Here is a 22285-nt window from a genome sequence, read left to right as displayed (position 1 = left end):
GCAGTATCTATGTGTTAACATAGCATAATGTTCCATATGTTGGTATGAGGCTATTAAAAAAGGAGGATAATTAATAAATCATATAAAGAGGAACGAAGTTCGCGGGGGCAGCTAGTAAAAAATATATTGTAGTCACAGAAATCTGAAAGATAAGTCAATAATATAGAAAATCTATACACATGTTTTAATTTAATTTATCAAGCGTGATGTTTTCTTTTACTGTAGTTTTTAACCATAAAGATCCATTTGTATGCAGCTGGGATTGAAATGACCACCAAATCCATAGTGGTTAGTAATATAAATCTGCATAAAATATAAAAAAACTTACAACGCCCCGGTTAGAACTTTTGTACTGTGTCCACAATGTTGCTGAAAATTCGTCTCAACGGCAAAAATTATTCCAAACCAGGAAACAAACTTATAATATCATTTCCATAAATGCATCCAGCTGTTTGAAAACACTTTCAGCTCAGTATAAACACGAACCACTCGACACCTTTTGACAGTTGCATTATATTTTCAAATAAACTTCAGAAACGGGGCAATAACATGAACATTATATTGTTTTGATCCTACATTGTAGCGTTTAAGTTCATCTGTTGGGTATCAGTGATATTTCGGTTTAAATGAAGTGGCATTTCTGTTCACGGGAAAGTGTAAATTGTGGGTTTAATTTTGGCGTCAAATATACTGGCTATATAATTATTACCTATTAAGTCACTTTCACGTCAAAAGGGCAAGAGATGAAGCTCTCTCTTCATATATATATGATGAATGAAACTCAAATGTGTTGCGTTCTCAAAAGAGTTTGTTATTTTACTTGTAAATCACTTTTTTTCTATTTCTTTTATAATCAATCCATATATATAGAAATATCCAGTAACATAGAAAAACAAAAACTAGCGTCTTTTCCACAGGTTAAAATTGTTATGGCTTTTTAAATCGCGAATTATGATTGTGAGACAGACTTACAGCACAGGCAGCCTCATCTGCCGTCTTAAGAAATGTTGTCCACGCAATGATTGAAATATTAAATGCTATATCTAAAGAATAATTTATTTAATTCAATATACACAATTAAATGAGATAAATCGCATCATAGATTATTTTTCTTATTTACATACAACTTTATTTAATTAGATTTTATGAGAAAGTTATTTATATTTTTTTGTAAAAACAGTTTTACGTTGTTAAACCCTTATACTTACTTACTAACAAAACGATAGTTTATTGAATATTATATTTAATTATTTAAATAAATGGTTTAAAATTACTCTCGTCACAAATAATACCAGCGTTACATTTAGCGAGTTTCCAAGAAACCTCTATTATTACAGTCACGGGCCTTGAACTAGTTAACTAATAATATTCCCGCTGAAAATACAGTTATTTTGTAACTTATTGACCTTTTAGTCAGAGATTTGTGTCTGGATATGTATATAATAAAAACGTATTATAGGCACCTCACATTCGGATTTTTTGCTCACATAACGGAATAAACACGACATATCCAGATCTAGATATATTCGGTAGTGGGCTGATTAATTAAAAAGTAAAACATTGTTAAGTGCCTATCTGATACCTAATCCGCTGTTTTGCTAACATATACCGTAGATATTGCATTATTTACGATGTGCTGAACTTGAATAAAAAAATAAATAGGCCACTATGTCCATTATACTGCCTCTAAATAAGGGAATGTTTTGAAAATAACTTATCAAATGTAAGTGAAGACAGTGATATCCAAAAGGTTCGCCAGACAAATTTCTGTGTCTATTTTATTAATTTATGTGTTAAGGTTAGGAAATGTTTCAGGGCACCCAGTTTAAACCAGAAAGTGATTTTATATTTTAATTATTTCATTTGTTAAAGTCAAATTAAATTTTCACGAACAGTAACTATATAATCTTAAAATGACGGGAGAATTTTATCGTAGCTAAATTGTAAGAAATGAAAATTTTCTCTCTAAGAGGATTTTAAATTGATAATTCTCACACAGTAATGTATTACATGAAATATTTTTATGTGTCACACTTGAGTAACGTCGTGGTTTAATATATGCGCTCGCATTTCTCTTAATTTCCGTGTAAATGTACTAAATCGTTGCAAAACGTTTTGAGGTCGCCAATTCGAAACCATTTGTTATCTGTTGACTAATGTTGTGTAAATTTTTTTTCCAAGAACAGTAAATTAGTTCTGGTCATTCGACGTTCATAGGCGGTTTGTCCCTATCGTACACACTATCACACAACACAGCCGACTTAGGTATTACTTAGTTAAATGTATTAATTAATTGTTTTTTTTTCTTTCGTAAATTTTTGATTCTTTTTTGTATATATATATATTGTGTTCCATCTTTGGCTACATCTGTAGTATAAATGCTAGCTTGCTTTCTTGAAATCTTCGATAAAGATGTTCACCTATTAAAAAATACACGTATTTTTACAAGATTCAGTAAAATCTAGGCAGAACCTAGAAAAACCGCAAATGTACTATTTACGCGAAATCGTAAAATTACATTTTCAATACACGAATTAAGTTCGATAGCGGTTTGTATGGATATGTTCAGACTTCAGATATATGTTAATTGAAACACTTTGTTTTAAGCTGGGTAACAACTGGCTTTATTTGTTTAAAACATGAGCTTATATCTAAGATAACATTTGGGGTAGTGAGGTTGCGACCGTGGAGTTGGACGCGTTATGTTACATAACTCACGACACGACAATTTTTTTAAACATTACTTACACCACGTTCGGTTTTTCTTAATATACTATATTACTATTATATATTCTAAACAAACAAGTAGTACATAGAAGTTACAGGTTTATATTCGAAATGTTGAGTGCAAACAGCACCTACGCCTGGCGCCCACATTTTTTGATTTATGCGAAAACTAAATTCTTGTACTAGATTATTGTCTTTATTTGCACTACAAACTAGTTTTCTTGTCCATACAAATGGAAACTCATTTTTTATTGTAGAAACAAGCTTAAATAAATATTTGACCTAACTTCTTTAATTACAAAACAATTGTCACCAGAAAAACCGAACCGCAATCTGAACAACTATATTTCGTGCGGAAGTTTGTTGGAAACGTTTTTAATTTATATATTTGGTGATTACAATAGAATAGTTATTCAGAAATTACTGTGCTTTGTTTTTATTTTAAATGATTAAACACATACTGCCCGAGTCTTGGGTTATTTTTTTTATGAATAGACTTTCTAAATACTTATTTCTGAGTCACATTACACACACACATAATAAATTAAGTGAAATAATAGTAATTACTATTCTATTCTTGGATTATAAGAATAAGATTATAACAAAAAATGTGTTTATTCAATTCACAACAATTCATTATTTTTTCGTAATAACTACTAACAGAAATTCTTCTGTTTTTTGGGGGATTACTTGTATAATAAGGTGAACTCATGCGTTTCCACATATCCCCTAACTAAACACGAGTGCAAGAAGACGGTTGCACTGTGGCTACTGGACCTCAACTATGAGGAAACAGAAAAAATGCTGACAATAATTAAATAGTTGAGTTTACAGTTGATTCTAATCTTTGTTAATAATAGGGAATAAATATTTAGTATAATAGTTTTAGCTTTAATAGACTAACACTTAAGCAATAAAATATAAAACATACACAGACTCACACCCACACACATACACATAATTTACACCTACACACATACCCTATGTGGTTTCCTCTATATATTGTAATGTAATGTATTGTAATGTAATGTATTGTGTTGTATTGTATTGTATTGTATCTTCTGTCGATCCGAAGTGGTGGAGGCCTGATGACCTGTAACACAGGTACTATTACCTTTAGCAGGCATCAGTCTCACACAGACTTGCTTTTTTCATAAACAGAAGTATAATATAACTGTCACTTCCTTATGTCCTAAGTTTAAGTTTTTGTGAGAAAATAAATAAATAAATACTAACAGACGTGAGACTGATCTTAAATTAAATTATTATGATTCATGTGCATTTTTTATTATTATTTTTTTATGTATCCTTTATTGGTTTAGTTTAGTTTCTTTTTTTCTTAATAATTATATGTAATATATGTATATTTGCACTTCTTGCCTACCTTATCTAGTTTAATACATTTTTCTTTTCTCACAGTGGTTGCCTGGAAGAGAACGCTAGAAAGCGATAAGGTCGCCAGTTGCCTTTTCTTTACATGTAATTATGTTAAAAAAAAATTATATTATAATGCGTAAATAAATAAATAAATTTTGTACGATTTGGGAGCCCTTTGAAGTAAAAAATACCTGTGTCAGTGTTCCCAGCTCTTCCATAACAAACTTAATAGTAAATTTCATTAAAAAATAATTTAAATACATCTTTTTTTATAATATAACAAGCCTTTTATAATACAAACGGCGAAAGTTTAAAGCGTCCTCCACTAACACAGTATTGGCAAGCATCATACCATTTTCTTTCATCTCGTTATATTTTGAGTCGTCCAAATGGTTTTTCCCGCCAAAATCTAATAGACATCTGTCATTTTGTGGTATTTTTGAGAAAAACAAAGTAGACAAAAATATATCGGCTTCACTTTGTTTTTATTCTATTTAGCTACTATTTTGGGTTAACTGTTCTGGTTTTTATAATAGTATTAAAAATGTTTTGATGATTATGTTTTTGTTAACATAATATTGAGTAGGTACTTGATATGAAGCGTCTGTCAGTATAAACGCGATAAAATCAATAAAAGTCGCCGATTTTCACCAATAGGTATGTGATTCATATGGAAGTGGTTTAAATAATTTATTGTAGCTTTAAGTACAATCGAAATATAACTATAATTATTCAAGAAGCCATAATAAACTTGCTAAAGTACCCTAAGAATCTCAGGCGAAGTCGCTGGTTGAGGCTAATAAACAAATAAATATAACTAACGATAGCGAATTTGTGATAGTTTTAAACCCATACAACTGTTCCTCGATGCAATAGATTAAGGCATTCAAAGAAAAAAAAAATTCAAATTCATAGAGGTAACACAATGTACACTTATGAACGTCAAAAAAAATATAGATAATTTAAATACATCATATCATATAATATATGAAATGCTTCTAATTTTACATTTACTGCCAGTTCTCTGTAACCTGCAATAAACTCTCCGCCACTCTTTTTAATCGCCATGTTTTTTGTTTTAAACAACATTTGTAAGGAGCTGCAACCATTACACCATGTTCCACATGACATCTTAAGTAAGAAATAATAATAAAATAAATTAAAAACAAAGATTAGTTCTCTATTAGCTGTTAAAAAAAGGGCCATTCTGTGTCTAAAACGCATTGTCGATTAAAGTAATTTTACCCTTACTATGTCTTACTTTCTTTTATCAGTGTATGACAAAGTGTAGTTTTTAAATAATTTTGCTATATTTTGTCCCAATATATGTTTGATTATACGTTATAAACAAACATTATACTTTCGACTAATAGGTAAAACTAATTTATCTATTCGAATGTTGCCAAAATATCAACTTTGTCAATACATTACACATTTTACGACAGTCATTATATGAATCATCGGAAAAAGCCAAGACAATTTAGTTTCGAGGTAACAAAGTTTTATGATTTTTCTTAAGAATAAAACTGGGAAATATAAAATAGATTCGGTGAAAATCGAATTAGCTTTAAGGAAAATGTTACTTTTGCTCACTCATTGTTCCTCATTGTCTTCAGAATAATGGATCTTAACAAAGGACAGGTATTTTGGAAAGGCTCCATTACATTTCTCGTAATTTCTCAGAAATGTCAAGACCTCCTCTTAAATTGCATTGGCTTACAAAAGTTCCTATATACCAATTTAAAGATATCAAAGAAACGTGTTGGCATATTGATTAACGGATATAAATGCGCATTTTCATTATTTTCTTAGTTTGTCGTTTCTTTAGAGCAGGGTTCCCCAAACTTTTTTGTGTCGTAGACCCCTTGCCTTACTTACCTGATATTGATTTCCTGTAAATTTCTAACTATAGTGAAGTTTAGTGTTAAACACTTAAAGTAAAAACACTTGTTAATTTATACATTTATTAATTGAATTTAAATTAAAACTACTCAAAATAAAATTTTGTATCCGTTTGTTTGTAATGTATATGTTTTGATATTATAAGATAGTATGATGTAAGTAAATAGGTACTATCAGTATATGTGTTGAGATCCACTATCGTGGACCCCCATTTTCATTTCATGGACCCCCAAATTTTTTTCGCTGACGTAGACCCCTTGCAGGTTGTCATAGACCCCTAGGGGTCGATATAGACCACTTTGGGAATAACTGCTTTAGAGGCTAGAACGTAGTCGTCATCGAGGCTCTTGTATTTTTTAAACCAATAAAATTAGCAATTGTTTATCGCAAATCTATTTATTATTTCACTGTAATCCTTAAAATTCATTTGTTATGTGCATATTGTTTACACCAACGTAACCAGCATTTTAAAATTGGTAGTAGTCTCGTGTACATTTTAGGTTGATCTAAGAAAATAAAAAGCAATATTTCACGTACAGTTTATGAGATGTCGAGATAAAAGCAGCAGTAATCATTTAATTCCCTGAAATTGCTTTGATTTAAAATTGTGTGATTGTCTTTGCGCAATCATTCTTTGATGGGTAACGAAATTTATCGCGAAACTAAAAGCTCTTCTTCTATTAAAAGATACATCCATTTGTTTATATTTGATCGCGTTTGATATGGTCTATTTTTGTACTATTACTCAATGTTGGGCAAATTGGTTTCCTTTTCTCTCTTTCTAGTTATTAATGTAATGAAATTTCAGATGCGTCCTAATACTGTGTTTCAATATACTGTAGTACTATAGTACCTACAGTATATTGAAACACAGTATTATTAAGTCACCGTGTCGTTAATTTGTTTATTGGAAATTAATTGTCAAATTTTGAAGTAATATTAGTGATTTGAGTGTGCAGAAAGAGAACAGGCAGTTATGCGAACTCTTATTTTTTACGCGTCTTTTTATTTATTAACAAAGATTACATACTTTATTTTTTCATAAGAAGATGATTACTGTTTAGTGATACCTATAATGAGACAACAGTGATGTCAATTTAACAAAAACGATAATTTAAATCTGCTGCAAAATTTTCCGACGGCACAGATTTCGTTGTAAAGTTTGAATCGGGTTTTCCTGTAAATGACGTTTTCACCTTAGTTAAATTTTTATACATTTACTTCGATGTATATCTTTGAAGATATTTAAAAAATAGGTAAAAATATTTTGTGCGTTTAAAGTCTCATATAAAACCAATGACATCTCCTCCTATACACCGACAATTTCAAGCTTTTTAAACTAGGTGACTTCTCACGGATAATATAATTTGCCGGGGTCGTCAACCGACTATGACGGAAGCTGAACGTCAGTTTGTTTGACAAGCGACAACCTTGCATTTAAAACCTTCAGTGTGCTTATTTTTGTCAACTTTATTTGCGTGCAAAGATTTCTAGAAATTAGTTGAAATTATTATTGTACTACAATGTTATATTTCGTGATAAATATTTTTCTAGGCACCTTTTAATGACTATAAGCAGTTTTGCTAGCAGTATATAAGAATAACTTTTATAAAAAGGTATAATTGACTGAATTTATTAGTTAATTTATAATAATAATATTCTGTTAATTACTTTAAACAAGATGTACACATTACACATCTACGGAAGTATATCATTTTTGTCTTTATTTCAATTTTTCTGCTTCCTTTGTGTTATGGATGTAAATTATCACGCTCGTAACTTTTAATTTATTTTAACTCTTACTCAAAGACAAAAGGTATTTATGCCTTTTTTATATGCTCTGAAAATTGTCTTGTGAAAATCTCACGTATTTTTCTTTATTTATTGTCGAGATGCTTACGCACCATATTTAAAAAAATCCTGTAAATAACTAAAAAATAAAAACGTAGTATAAGAAATTGAGGTTAATATTTATACCTTCAAACATTTTATGCAACTGTATTTTTCGTAAATACACGCATCCATATGTTTAAAAATAGCGTTTAACCGGAACAAAAATATACGGCACACCGTCTGCCTCCGCAAAGGTGAGAATTTAATGCGCTCGCGCTACGTAAAGCTTTGAAGAACCTCGACGCTCGCCAGTCGCTATTTAGCAGTCAACCAAAACATACGTTTATCCGCGTACGGGAAAATACTTCGTAAACTTTTAAATTCGGTGCGCATAGCCGGCGGCTATAGTGTTTGTAAACAATAAAAATAATAGTATGAGGACTTAATAAACAAAAATGTCGTTTTGTCGGATAACCGGTAGAAGTAGAGGGTTGCCTAAACCTAATTATTTTCCATTGCTGGCTCCTATATCACCAGCGGATGCGAAACGTTGTTGCAGAATTACAGGGAAGTCGTATGGGCTTCCATCTCACCATTACATTCCAGTTCTTTTAGCTTCAAGAAGCGGAAAAACAAAGTGCAAAATAACAAATGTATCAGGAGAGCTTGGACCACATCACTATTCACCTGAAATTAACTATGGGAACAGAAAGCATGATGTTTTGCCTGGATACAGATATATATTCCCCGTTTTGGATGGTTCTACAGAAGCCCAAAAAGCACTTATTGAAATGCTTTCTATGAAACAAATTACGGAAGATAAAAAATATGTTTATACAGTTGATGAAAGAAGGTGTAGCTTAGTTTTTTGCGCTCGAATGGAAGCAGCAGTGCGTGATGGTGATGTCAGGGATGTTATGCTTGCTAAAGATTCGGATACAGTGTTAATCAAAACAAAACAAGGCAGAAATGTTTCGATGGATTTCAAAGAATTTGCTGAAGATGTGGAGATGTTTGAAGGTGAGGGGCCAAATGCTGAAGTGTTGAGACAGAGAGAAAAGGAAGAAATAGAAGAAAAGAAGAAAAAGAGAAAACGTGCTGCTGCTTTGTCTTCAATGAAAAAAATATTTGAAAATAAAGAAAAATTAGCTGAAGTTCAAGAAATAGAGGAAGATAAACTAAAACAAGATCGGATGGCAAAGAAAGCGAAATTGGAAGTGCGCCATGAAAAACATGATCTTAAAAGTGTTTCATACAACAACTTTGACTTGGAACATATGCGTTCAAAATCTAGTATGATTATGTGCAATGGTGATTGGAGAGATCAAGTGCACCCACTTATTGAATCGTTTGATTGGGATTTGTTTGATAAACATATTAATGAAGATAGTTACTGCCCTAAAGTTAATGTGTTGCCAACGCCTTTACAAATAATACCATATCATTGTGAAGCAGAAATATATCAAGTTGATAATAATATTTCAGAAAATTCGGTTTCTCTTGAAAACGTTCCTTGCATTAATCCTTTAAAACCAATAAAAAGTAGGCCTTCCGAAGAAATTATTAATGCTATTAAAGAAATAGCCCACGACCGATTGACTGAAACTTTAAATGTTACAGAAAAAATGCTACTTGCAAATAAAATGGATATGATACCGAACCTCGAAGATTTGCCTGAAATTGTAAAGCATATTAAAAAAGGTAAAAGAGAAAAAGTGGCAAAAGTACCAGGATTAACCCTTGACATTAATAAAGCAAAAAAGTTTGTACCAGGCCAACATGTTAACACACCTCAAGGACCTGTGTTTATAGCAGGACAAACAGTAGAAACTCCTTCTGGACCTGTTTTCGTACCAGGGCTTAGTGTAAATACGCCTCTAGGCGTTAACCTCATACCTGGGCATATTATACAAAATGAAAATAACAATGAATCTGTTTTTCTCGCTGGTCAAATTATACCGACACCTGAAGGTGATAAATTTGTTTGTGGTCAAGTGATAAAGAATAAGGATAATAGCTACCGTTTTACAGAAGGGCAAACGGTCCTGACTGAAGAAGGCTTTAAATTTGTGCCTGGTAAAACTATACATACATGCTCTGAAGACGTATTTGTACCGGGACAAACACTTTCATCGCCCGATGGTATACAATTCATACCTGGACAGACTTCTACTGAAAATGGTGACATTGTATTTACGCCTGGACAGAATGCAAAAATTGACAATGAATGGCAATTTGTACCTGGTCAAGTGGTACATAAAGATAATGAATCGCACTTTGTACCTGGTGCAACATTGGCTACTCCAAATGGTCTTAAATTTATACCGGGTCAAACTGTCTCTGTAAATGGAGAGCCTTGCTTTGTGCCTGGAATAACAAGAAAGGATGAATCGGGATTAAAGTTTATTCCTGGAACCAATGTTGACACTCCTGATGGACCCAAATTTCTTGAAGGCCAAATTATACAAACTAATTTCGGAGAAAAGTTTGTACCTGGTAAAACCATAACACTAGGAAATGGTAATGTAGAATTTTCTATAGCTAAGTCAATTGAAGATGTACAATTTTCTGATAGCATGCCTATTGGCTTACCTATTAATATTAAAACTTGTTCTGTGTCCGAAGAATCGCTATACGTATTTGGTCATATGGTGCAAACATCAAAAGGAATTGAATTCTATCCAGGGTCAAGAGTACCTAAAAATGAAGGAAAAGTAGTACCAGGACGCTTGGTCAAAAATGACGTTGGTGAATCTCGATTTGTACCTGGAACAATGGTCGAGGGAATATTTGTACCTGGTCAAATTGTATTTACTGAAAATGGAGAGCAATTTGTACCCGGCCAAGTAGTTGATACCAGTGATGGACCAAAATTTGTCCCTGGCCAAGTAGTCAACACAAAAAGTGGTCCAAAATTTGTTCCAGGTCAGACTATTCATACCATAGATGGCCCCCGATTTGTGCCGGGGCAGATTATAGAAACAAAAGCTGGACCCACCTTCATACCAGGTCAAGTTATATCTACAGATGAAGGCTCACGATTTGTGCCTGGTCAAGTAGTTGATACAGAAGAAGGTCCACGTTTTGTTCCTGGACGAGTTATAGAAAACGATGACAATGGTGTTACATTTGTTCCTGGTCAAATTGTGCAGACACCCGAAGGTCTGAAGTTTGTTGCTCCTGACTTGATCGAAGGTGATGAGGGTTTAGAATTTTCGGTACAAAGCTTTTTGGTAACCCCTGAGGAACTAAAGCTTCTAAAAGTTAAAACCAACCCTAACGATACTACTTCAACAAAAGGAGAGCTAACAATAGACACTAATATGTTAAAACAATTATCTGAAGCTGGAATGTCCATTGGAAGACAAGTGCCTGCTGAGTTACCAGCGATTAATGTTATTTTAAATGAAACTAAAAACGCTGAGGCTTTGAAAGAATTTGCATTAGATTTTGGTCTTAAGGATACTGTAGCAAATCAACTGATGGACGTTATAAAATCCATAATTGAAATGAGTGTACATCTAAAAACTGAAATAGGGCAAAATGCTAATAATAATGGTATTGTGAAGACAGAAAAATCTCATAAAAGCAGAAACATTGAAAATTCAAAAGAAAACGAAAGTACGTCTGAAGAAAAAGCACACGAAGAAAATATTAAGAATTCAATTGCCGCTGCCGTTTTAGCTGCTTTAGTTACAGCAGAACAATTCCAGGAGATTAATAATAACAATGGAAAAGAAAAATATCAACAAATTTTAAAATCTATTGATACTATTCTAGGGAAAACGATCGATGAAGATTTCGTTACTGCTATGTATAACATTCTTCAAAAAGACGACGAAAAAGAAATACTGTGTGATGAGATATTGGAAAACACAACTAAACCCAAATTAGAATTAATAAGAATAGCTGTGAATCGTTCGTCTGAAAATCATTCCTTTACAGAAAAAGAAATTGTGGATAAGTTCAGTGACTTCTTGAAAAGTGAAAATGAAGTTCTAGGTCCGGCATTCAAAAACATTACTAAAACCGATACAAATCTTCTTCATCACGTGCTTGGGCACATTTCAGATATGATTTCATTTGTGAAATCAGAACAGGATGCTGCAGAATCTTTGCAAAAAGCTATTGTATCCGCTGTCCAAGAAACCAGTAGCCAGACTATAATTAATATGCTACAAGACACGGACCCAGAGCAAAAGGAACTGAAGGAGTTAATAAAGCAATCGATAGGCCTCGCCCGAGTTCTTGGAATGAGCGACGTTGCAAAACACTTACTATGCGTATTAAAAGATGACACGAGCTTGTCTCAAATCGCAAATGATGATATAAGTATGAACATATTAAAAAGACTGACTGTAATGAGAAAACTTGCTGAGCAAACTCCAGATCTGCACGAAGCGCTCGTCCTGCTTGGTAAATGCCCCGAATCAGCTCGCACCGATCCCAAACTTAGAGAATTAGTACGAGAAAGTGCTGCCCTCATGATCATACCGGAGGAAGCTCCTTTATTGACTTCTGCTGACGTGCCTTTGAGTTTGCTTCAACCTGAAAATAGTCTCGCTATGGAAGACTTCCTATTTAAGCGAAAGAAGTGCTCCGGTGCTTTATTGATTATGAAAAAAGGATTACAGGCCGTTGTACCGCGAGAAGCAAGTAGAGCGGTGCTAACTGGTGAAATAGCTTACACAGTGCTCGATGAAAATGGAATAAAATACTTTGAGCCTCTCCATGTATTTTCTGCTCTGAACTTAAGTCAACCAATTGCTCACCGCTTTAGTATGTACAGTTGTCCAATCGCAGACGAAAAAGATGACGATTTACAAAACTACAATGGCTACTGCAATATAAGCAACAGTCAAATAACAACAAGATTAGGATTAGGACGTAGATATAGTAATGCTAATCCGGACAGAGAAACAACTAGAAACAGAATACATAATTATGATTACACGCCGAGTTACAAACGATATCAGTCTCGTTCTTCGACCAGATCGCGATCTACATGTAGCAAAAGTCCACCGAAGGTAACTCCCAACTAACATTTCAAAACATACTTTAATATCTATAATAGATGAGGCTTCTGTGTGCCTTTGCGTTACAAATTACGTTTGAAACAATGTCTTTAAAGTGTGTATTTATTGTTACAGGTAGACGACGTTGTTGTTGCAACGAGCGATTATACTGCGGTGGCAGATGACGAGGTTTCGGTTAAGGCTGGGGATATTGTCGAGGTTCTTGACACGAAAACAGCCCTTGGTTCCAAGTGAGTATATCTTCATATAGTGCCCCTCAATCTGCTATTTAACTTAACACAACACCCATTGCTGACAATTTGTCATTCTTGTTCATTGGTAATACAAAATGTAGGTAATACAATTCCCGTAATAATATACCAATAGCTTTATAAATAAAGTACAATGTCTCTAATATTAGTGCTGTGGTATACAACAATTCTTCATAGATGTAATCATTGTTAAATAGCAGATTGGGGTATCTTTTTATCGCTTTTCACAACATGCCCTCATTTGCGATCATAAATATGTATCTAACACAGCTGATATGTTGAGCAATGTCTCGGGCTTTTGTTAATCAAGAATACGAAAATAAAACTCATATTAACTTGTACCATCTCGTATCTTTCAGTTAACCTATTTACTCTCGATACTAAAATAAAACTATTAAACTTAATTTATATAGAACTATCTGTAAATACTCATTTTAATCGGTTAATAGAAGCTCACTTCTAATATTTGAAAGATCGCGTAGACGAACTGTTTAACCGATATTAGGAATACGATCGTTCTATAATTTTTTTCTTAATACAGCATTTTCGAGCTTTTTATCCAAACCAATATAAATCTATACGTTGCTTACTTCAACGTCTGCTGTATATATTAATACTTTCGAAACTAGGGTGATCGTTAAACGCCGGGAATGCGTTTATTTATTGTTCAGATGCACTGGACAACGATTCCGCATATATTTAGAAAGGTCATTGTACTTCCCCGTCTTTTCTAGCGATCTTTGCTACTTCGATATTCTATATCTTGATACATGATAGTGTAACTGTACCACCAGCTTGAGATTATAGATATGAAAGCAAAAGATCCATATCACCTTATCTAAAATAATATAAAAACACAGATATTATAATCAAAATGTGTCATGAGAAGTCTGTCTACGCATTTAAAAAAATCTGTATTCCTTTCCAACATAACATTTAAAACTAATCCAATTGCATTGAATCAACCTTCCGCATTTTAAATATTTTGTTGGTAGATGAACTTTTAAAAGTAGCTTAGTTGTTGTCACAATAATTATTACACACAAACACATTCACAATTATTAATCATTGATAAGTCACTTAATATTGAACTTGCCTATAAAGAAATTGTGCGATTTCCCACTTAGTAGGGGAAAGGGAAACTAATGACTAAAAGTTCCTGTTCAGTACGAAAGCTTTAAATTCATAATGTATTAAGAATACATACTTTAATTAACATTCTATATATAATACATACTTTAATTAAAATTCATTACTAAACGCTCTAGTCAATTATTAATCATTAAAATACGTAATGAGCCTATTATTTATGCAGGTACAGGGGACGTGTATATAGATACGACAATCATTTCTTCCAGTCACGAGGTCCTTCTTTAGACTATGTTTTTAGTGTCCCCATATATAAGATGTACTATTATTAAGTTTAGCTTTTAAAATCACAGCTATGGGTTTACATGCGTATTGTATATGAAAATAAAAATGGTACTATGTTAAGTAATTTTAATCTATATAATAAAATCTTTAATATTTGCATACAAACCCAAGGCTACAATGTGCTATAGCTATGACGGATTATAACTTGCTTAATGCGTTCGTTGTGATCAGTATATGTTGTGATAACTATTGTCAGTAAATTTATCGTCATTTGTCACTGTAACAGATTGCAAAGCGATGTATTTAATAAAGACAATAAAAATCATGGAGTTTCCTTTTAGTTCTTAAGTTAAGTTTATCATAGAGTATTTTTATAATTGGAGTTCGACACGCTGCTTACTTAGATTTTAATCCATTTCTCTAGCCAGGAATCGGTAAGCTGATATAATGTAAATTATTTTTTATTAAAGGTAAAGTAATATTATTTTTGACATGAATTAAGTATTGACTATTTTTGTAAATGTTTTTTAATGACCTTGAGTTTAAATTTAAAACAAACAAAATATTAGTATGAGTCTATTACAGTACAAATTATATATCACAATTTAAAATTGTAATTGTAGATGTCTGAACTCTACTCTGAACTTTATTAAGATATATATTATCAAATGGCAAAGTAGATGCCATTTCATCTGAAATGTCGAAAGGCCTGTGGATATTCTTAGGACGAGATTACTGTGAATCATTCGATAGAAATGCTACGGCGTTACTTCTGGTGTTGATTACATTTTAGTAGGAAATAGAGTTAAAGAAACAGTTTATTACATTAAACACTTATATAAAAATAACCCCACAACAGTTTTTACTATGTATTCACTGATTCTCAAACTCAAACTCAAACTCAAAATATCTTTATTCAAGTGGGTAACCAAGTACACTTTTGAATCGTCAAGTTAAATAAATCGTAAATTTACATTTACTACCAGTTCGCAAGTCAAGGGCGTAGAGCGGGTAAGAAGAACTGGCAAGAAACTTTCCGCCACTCTTTTCGCCTTTTTCGATTAGACTTCTCATCGTGTCAACAGAGTTTAACAATAAAAAAAAATTGAGATATAAATAACTATATTACCTATTTATTTTAATATTTTATTCATTCTACAAATAGGTAATATTTGAATAATAATTATATAGAACCTTTTATTTGATTAAAATGTCTCAAAAATAAAAGAATAATATTGTAGACGATTGGCGACGAAATACAGAAAAAATTACCACAATTAAATAGGTTACCTTCCTATGTCACACATCGGTGAAACTAGAGTTATTTTTTATATATTTAAAAACTCATTTACTATCTGAATACTGTTGCTGCCTTATAAAAAAGTGGGACTTGAGTCTTGTAGGATTTTTAATTCAAAAAATGGTAACCATGGCTACAGACACAATAATATTTTTAATAAAGCCGTTGTAGTTTTTCCTTGTTGTTTATAACCGATATAAGCAGCTTATCTGGCTTATCGGTTTTGAAGTCTGGAATACAGCCAATGCGTTCTAAGAAAGTCCACTTGTAAAGATGAATCGAGTCACTTAGCTATACAGATAATAATTGCCTTGAAAGTGGTAGTACGTACTCTACTAAAATATGGTCTACGAAACTTCAGCGAAGAGATACTACGGTAAACTATAGTCAATATAACGAATTTCCTATAAATATATATATACATTAATTAGTTGCTGCCAGTTGCCATTAGTAATTTCTACGTATCGTTATATCTATAGAAAGAACCTCTTATCACTGGTATTATAGCTAGGATTCCGGTGTGAGTATGCAAAAAATTTGGGATCCTATCTGAATGCATGGTCAGTTGAGAGCTAATCTATGATTTCAAAGTATAAATGCAATATCAGTAACCAAACTTTTTATTCTTGCTCTTTGACAAAATTCGTAGATAATTTAATTAGGTAATACTAAATACTAAAAAAAACTACTAGACCAAATATTCATATTTCGATCCGGCAAGCTTTCTGGCGTTGCAGTTCATGAGCTAAGTTTGGTTCAAACAAGCACTTTATTCTAGAACATTAAAACAAAGCCACAAAATTTAAGAGAAGTTTAATAAAATAATCTCAAACATGAACAATGTTTGAGTTTAAAGAAACTGCCCAATTTATATCAAAATTAAAGCAAAACCGTGTTAATTTAAAATTGGAATAAACACAGCATGTTAAATTGAATTTCGACAACTGTAAAAACATGTTTTACACGTATTTTAATAAAATCGACACAATGACACGAGGTAATTGCGAGAATGGTGCCGTCATTTACGTCACACAGTTTCTGGGGCAGCCTGAAATAGAATCACCATGCTACCGGTCTAACTTGAATGGCTTTTACATGGATGATTTATTGCTGAGATTTCTGCGGGTTTTAAAATAAAAATGATTTCTTCCGCTGGGTCGATCGACGCCCATCGACATCCGGAACAAGCTTTTAGTCGTCGTAGACTTTGACTTCTTTGCTATCAAATAAATTTGCAAAAATGAGTCTAGTGTTCGTTAATACTGTGCTTTAACTGAATTACTCTTTCATTTCTTTCTGTTTTAAGCTTTTGTGCTTATGTTAAAGCAGTGTAATTATAATGATTTTGTTTTTATAAAGTAAATAAAACCACTTTCGAAAAATTAAAGAGAATTTAGTTATGCGAAAATGGAAGCCACTAAGTTATTGAAGTGGCGGATTTAATGGCTGCTATATAACATTACACAATCACATACAAACTCATACATAGTCTACAAATCACACAATACACGTATTTATTACTGTATAAGTTATGGAAAAGTCAGCTTTTTGTAGGTATATATTCAGATATATATAGAATGTGTCAGGGGAGCTTCTATATAATTTTCATTACTATGTATATGGTATAAACAAAACAATTTTGAATTTTTAGGGTGTGTGCCACATAAGTGTGTGTGTGTTGGCATAAGTGGCTTCTTAATATAGATTTTATTGCTTAGATACATATAAGGTAACTGAAGCCGACAAAACGCGTAGGTTATACGTCATTCTAATTTTTTTATGGTACCTATAGATATCTTATACTGAAAGTCACGTTAGTGCTAGGCCGTGACATTGTAATGTTCTTGGTGTGACAACCTGAGTGATTGATGGCAACACGATACAGTCATCGCAGCCCACTCTTTATCATACAGGAAGAAATATAGGATGATTGGAGCCAAACTGCAAATAGCTTCAAAAGTATTGTAATTTAATATGTGTGAAATTTTGTCACGAACGTCTTTATTTCGAATACTTCCAAATGTGTTAAAATTTTTATTATAATAAAATTTTATTGATCAGTCTTTTAATATAAATAACAAATGCATCAGTATTATTACTTAATAAGTAAATAAATATTTCAGTCAATAAAGCAACAATTAGGAAAAAAAATCTATTTACAGTGATCAGCAAAAAATAATGAATACAAACTTTTTAGGATGTTTTATCAATTTGATAAATCTTTATAAGTTTATTGATATGTATATAATACAAAGTATAAGTACTAAATATAAAAAGCAAGATTGTGCTTACTTAATATAAAATTCGCCACATTATGTAGTACTTAGCTGAAAGAACTATATTAATTTCTAAGAATCTTCATATAACATCATCATTAGAACTTATAATTAAATTTAAGGTACTATATTTTACTAAACCTATTCGAAAATATAATCCATTTTGCATGATTATACCTTTAGACCAGTGCAGATAGCCTTTAAAATAAATAAAAAGTGAAAAAAATTACAGTAGGATGAAACACATTAGAAAAGCAGGGGAATATGATCAAAATGAAAGGAAAAATAAATTACGGTCGATCTGAGGTCGGGAAGGGGTAGGGGGGGAGTTTTAAGGGTAAAAAACGGTTTATCTCGATTTCCGGCAAAACTACAAGTCCTATCGAAGAAAACTAAATGGCAAAGTTGTAGGTCATAAGAAGATCTACCACTTTTGTATTCACACATTTTTCACATAACCTCAAAATTTATGTGAAAAATTAAAAAAACCAACTTTTTGGTTTTTTATTTTTATCTTTAACAAAAATATTTTTTTTTTAACGAAATTTGGTGAAAACTTACCTTTCTATGTCCCAAATACACTGTAATTTATTTGATTAAAAATATTTATTTGTTCACCTTATTTTGTTTTAATATCGAAAAAACACCCTAATTTTCAATCGAAAATTCTGACGTCAAAATTTCAGCTTTTTTCAAAAAGTTGGTGTGCTTTCAGTTCGTTGAAATCTCTACTTTCCTATGGTGAAAAAAAATATATATATTACCATAGTAAATCTTCTCAGAAAACGCAAAAAATCGTATGCAGTAACGCCCAGACCTGTCATCCCCTTCCTTACTTCTCTATGAAATACGAAAATTTTAGCCCATCTAAAGGCTAAATTTTTTTTTAGGTCATTCAGGTATATATAAGTTATCTTAAAATAGTAATAAATAGGCATCTGATTATAATTTAAAGAAGATTCATAGAGAAGTAAGGAAGGGGATGACAGGTCTGGGCGTTACTGCATACGATTTTTTGCGTTTTTTATGAAGATTTACTATGGTAATATATATATATTTTTTTACCATAGGAAAGTAGAGATTTCAACGAACTGAAAGCACACCAACTTTTTGAAAAAAGCTGAAATTTTGACGTCAGAATTTTCGATTGAAAATTAGGGTGTTTTTTCTATATTAATTCAAAATAAGGTGAACAAATAAATATTTTTAATCAAATAAATTACAGTGTATTTGGGACATAGAAAGGTAAGTTTTCACCAAATTTCGTTAAAAAAAAAATATTTTTGTTAAAGATAAAAATAAAAAACCAAAAACTTGGTTTTTTTGAATTTTTCACATAAATTTTGAGGTTATGTGAAAAATGTGTGAATACAAAAGTTTTAGATCTTTTTATTACCTCCAACTTTGCCATTCAACTTTCTTCGATAGGACTTGTAGTTTTGCCGGAAATCGAGATAAACCGTTTTTTACCCTTAAAACTCCCCCCCCTCCCCTTCCCGACCTCAGATCGACCGTAATTTATTTTTCCTTTCATTTTGATCATATTCTCCTGCTTTTCTAATGGGTTTCATCCTACTGTAATTTTTTTAGGTTTCAAAAATTATCGGCACTGGTCTACTTATCACAATTTATGTCTTACCATGTCTTGATCTCATTTCAAAGCCACGATAATGCGTTGGTACCTTCTCACTCATTCCATTCACTCCAGGTGCCGGCTCGATAAAGAGCTGGATGTGGAGGTGGAACTTCTGGACTCTTCAGCAGCCAGGCATAAGATTGCAGTGCGTCCGAAGAAAAATCACCCAAAAGTGAAAGCTGCCCCGAAACAGAACGGAGAAAGGTATTTCATGTAACATAAACCATATCTATTCCCCCTATGATTGTATTTTTTTAATATTTAGGTTTATATTCCTATATCTATATATATAAAAAGAAAATGGTGTTCGTTTGAGGCTCTTTCACGCTTAAACCACTGATCGTATCGACATGAAACTACCACCATTCGATGCGAATTTTTTCCTAGATGGTTTATGGCTATTTATTTTTTTAATTCCAACGTTCCTTCATTTTTTTATTTCTGTTTTACTTTTATGAAAATTTTTCCCGCTAATAAAAACAAAAGAGGCTTCCTAGAACCGCAAAACGTCAACATCTGTTAAAAACTCGATTTTCGAAATATTTCAATTTTCTTAGCGGGAAGTTAAAAAGAAGAATAATAAAAATATGAAAAAAAAATAAAATAATGAAACATAAAATTTATTTTAATTCCTCCAGCAAAGCGGGCGCGAAACGGCTAGTATATATATATATATAGATTATAGATAATCGTACGTCAAATATAGAAAGTGCTATATGCTATCCCCAAATAAGGAATTCTGTAAGCAAGAATGGCTCCACAACTTTTTACAGTAGTTCTATCCAATGCGAAGATATGGTGACTACCTCAAATATGTATTAAGTATCGTCAACTTCCTACATTGTTTTCTTTCATTTCTAAAGACGTACATAACGATAAAGTATATTCGAAATTAAAAAAAAAATATAATTTGCATGAAATGATATTATAAGCTATCGCAGTTGAGTTATTGGCACTAAAATCGATTACACTTCGGCCGCTTATAAATCTCACTCTGCTTCCGTTACTGTTAACCAAACACATTTGATTGACGTGCTATTGAAAATATTTTCGAAACGTTATATGACAAACAATTCTTAATATAACATTGATTACTGGGACAATACTAGAAGTACTACTAAACTACTTTTAACTGTTAAAATAAAAGTTCTGCTAAAAATTGTGTTAAAACATATACTTTATTTAATTTGAAAGTACATAATTTCTTACTGATTCCTTTGAGTTGAAGAACCTTAAACTTAGTCAAATAACACAAATTGTTAAATCTTTGTAAGGTAACAGAACTTACGAGTACACAAAACTAAACTAACAAATTAATGATGTATTATATTTGGTTGTCCTAATCGCTTGAATCGGCTCTTACCACCGAGTTCGAATATGAAACATAAATCAAAAGTTCGTCGTGTGAATTTTCGTTTTAACTTCAGATAAGTATCTATTAGAATAGTTTACTAGAAATGTTCAACGTCGACAAACTGTTATAATATTCACTTGGAAACAAGAAACCGTAGTTTAAAATGTAGGCGTACGTCATAATGATTATACTATGCAGAGATATATGTACAACCTTCCTCATGAATCACTCACTCGATGGAAACGATTTAAAATCCGTAGTAAATATTTGTAAGCATACAAATGGCTGGTAGCGGTTTTATTTTATACTAGGCCTGTGTCTAATCAGTCTGTGTGTTTTAAATATTATCTAAACAAATATAACCTACGTCTCTTTGGTGTTGCTTCAGCGTGCGACTCTTATCCCGGTCGTAGGTTTGATCCCCGGCTGTGCACCAATTGATTTTCTTTCTATGTGCGAATTTTATATTCGGACGGTGAAAAAACATCTAGAGACTGACACCCAAAAAGTCGACGGCGTGTGTCAGGCACAGGAGGCTGATCACCTACTTGCCTATTAGATTGACAAATGATCATAAAAAACGATACAGAAATCTGAGGTTTAAGAAGGTTGTAGCGCCACTGGTTTTTTTATTATTAATTTTTTAAGTCCCTTTGGAAATCATTTTATAACTTTATTTATTTATATGAATCTTTCCACTTAATATATAAGGAAAGATATAGAGTATAGACTATGTGAAGAAGACTGTATTTTAATTAATGTGTATTATGTAGCCAGGTCTGTTCGATTGGAAAACACAAAGCGTGGCAGGGTTGTCAACGTTATTCAAATTATTTTCGGTCATGGCCCACTTAATTCGTTATTAATGGATAAACATTAGTTTGGCTGTTTGAGCTGGATTGCGTAATGTCTAGAAATTTTAGGTGACCTATATACTGAACAATATTGACTCGTTTGTCAGAAATATGTCAGATCTAGAATCTACGGAAGAACTTAAAAAATTTTGAAGCTAATTTATTTGAGTTTTAAATCCTAGATAGCGACTTGCTAGAGTCAAATGTCTACTTATTTATTCAATTTTAACTTAATTATTTAAATTATAATAGCAAATAAAAATAACATACAACCGCATTCCGAAACAAATCTTCATTCCCGCAGGTCGACATTTTTAAAATACTCAGTCACCTCCAATATGTTTTCTAATTAATTATAGAAAATT

At 32.0% G+C, this 22285-nt stretch overlaps 1 protein-coding gene across 9 annotated transcripts in view; it reads left to right on the top strand.

Annotated features, from left to right (window-relative positions):
• LOC125059686 (obscurin) overlaps positions 1-22285 on the top strand; it is a 119780-nt gene that overhangs the window by 14642 nt on the left and 82853 nt on the right. For 4 of the 9 annotated variants that reach the window (XM_047664225.1, XM_047664227.1, XM_047664226.1 and 1 more), the window contains exons 1-3: positions 8145-12866; positions 12990-13105; positions 19785-19916. In XM_047664225.1, coding sequence (XP_047520181.1) covers positions 8295-12866; positions 12990-13105; positions 19785-19916 — 4820 coding nt within the window. In that variant the 5' untranslated portion in view covers positions 8145-8294. Of the gene's footprint in view, positions 1-8134; positions 12867-12989; positions 13106-19784; positions 19917-22285 lie in introns of those variants that run through there. The other 5 variants (XM_047664230.1, XM_047664229.1, XM_047664231.1 and 2 more) reach the window with 4 other exon arrangements.

Source organism: Pieris napi, chromosome 20 (genome assembly GCF_905475465.1).
Source record: "Pieris napi chromosome 20, ilPieNapi1.2, whole genome shotgun sequence".
NCBI classification, from domain to species: domain Eukaryota; kingdom Metazoa; phylum Arthropoda; class Insecta; order Lepidoptera; family Pieridae; genus Pieris; species Pieris napi.
Note: the sequence above shows the minus strand (reverse complement) of the source record. Positions and strands in the feature narration are given on the sequence as shown.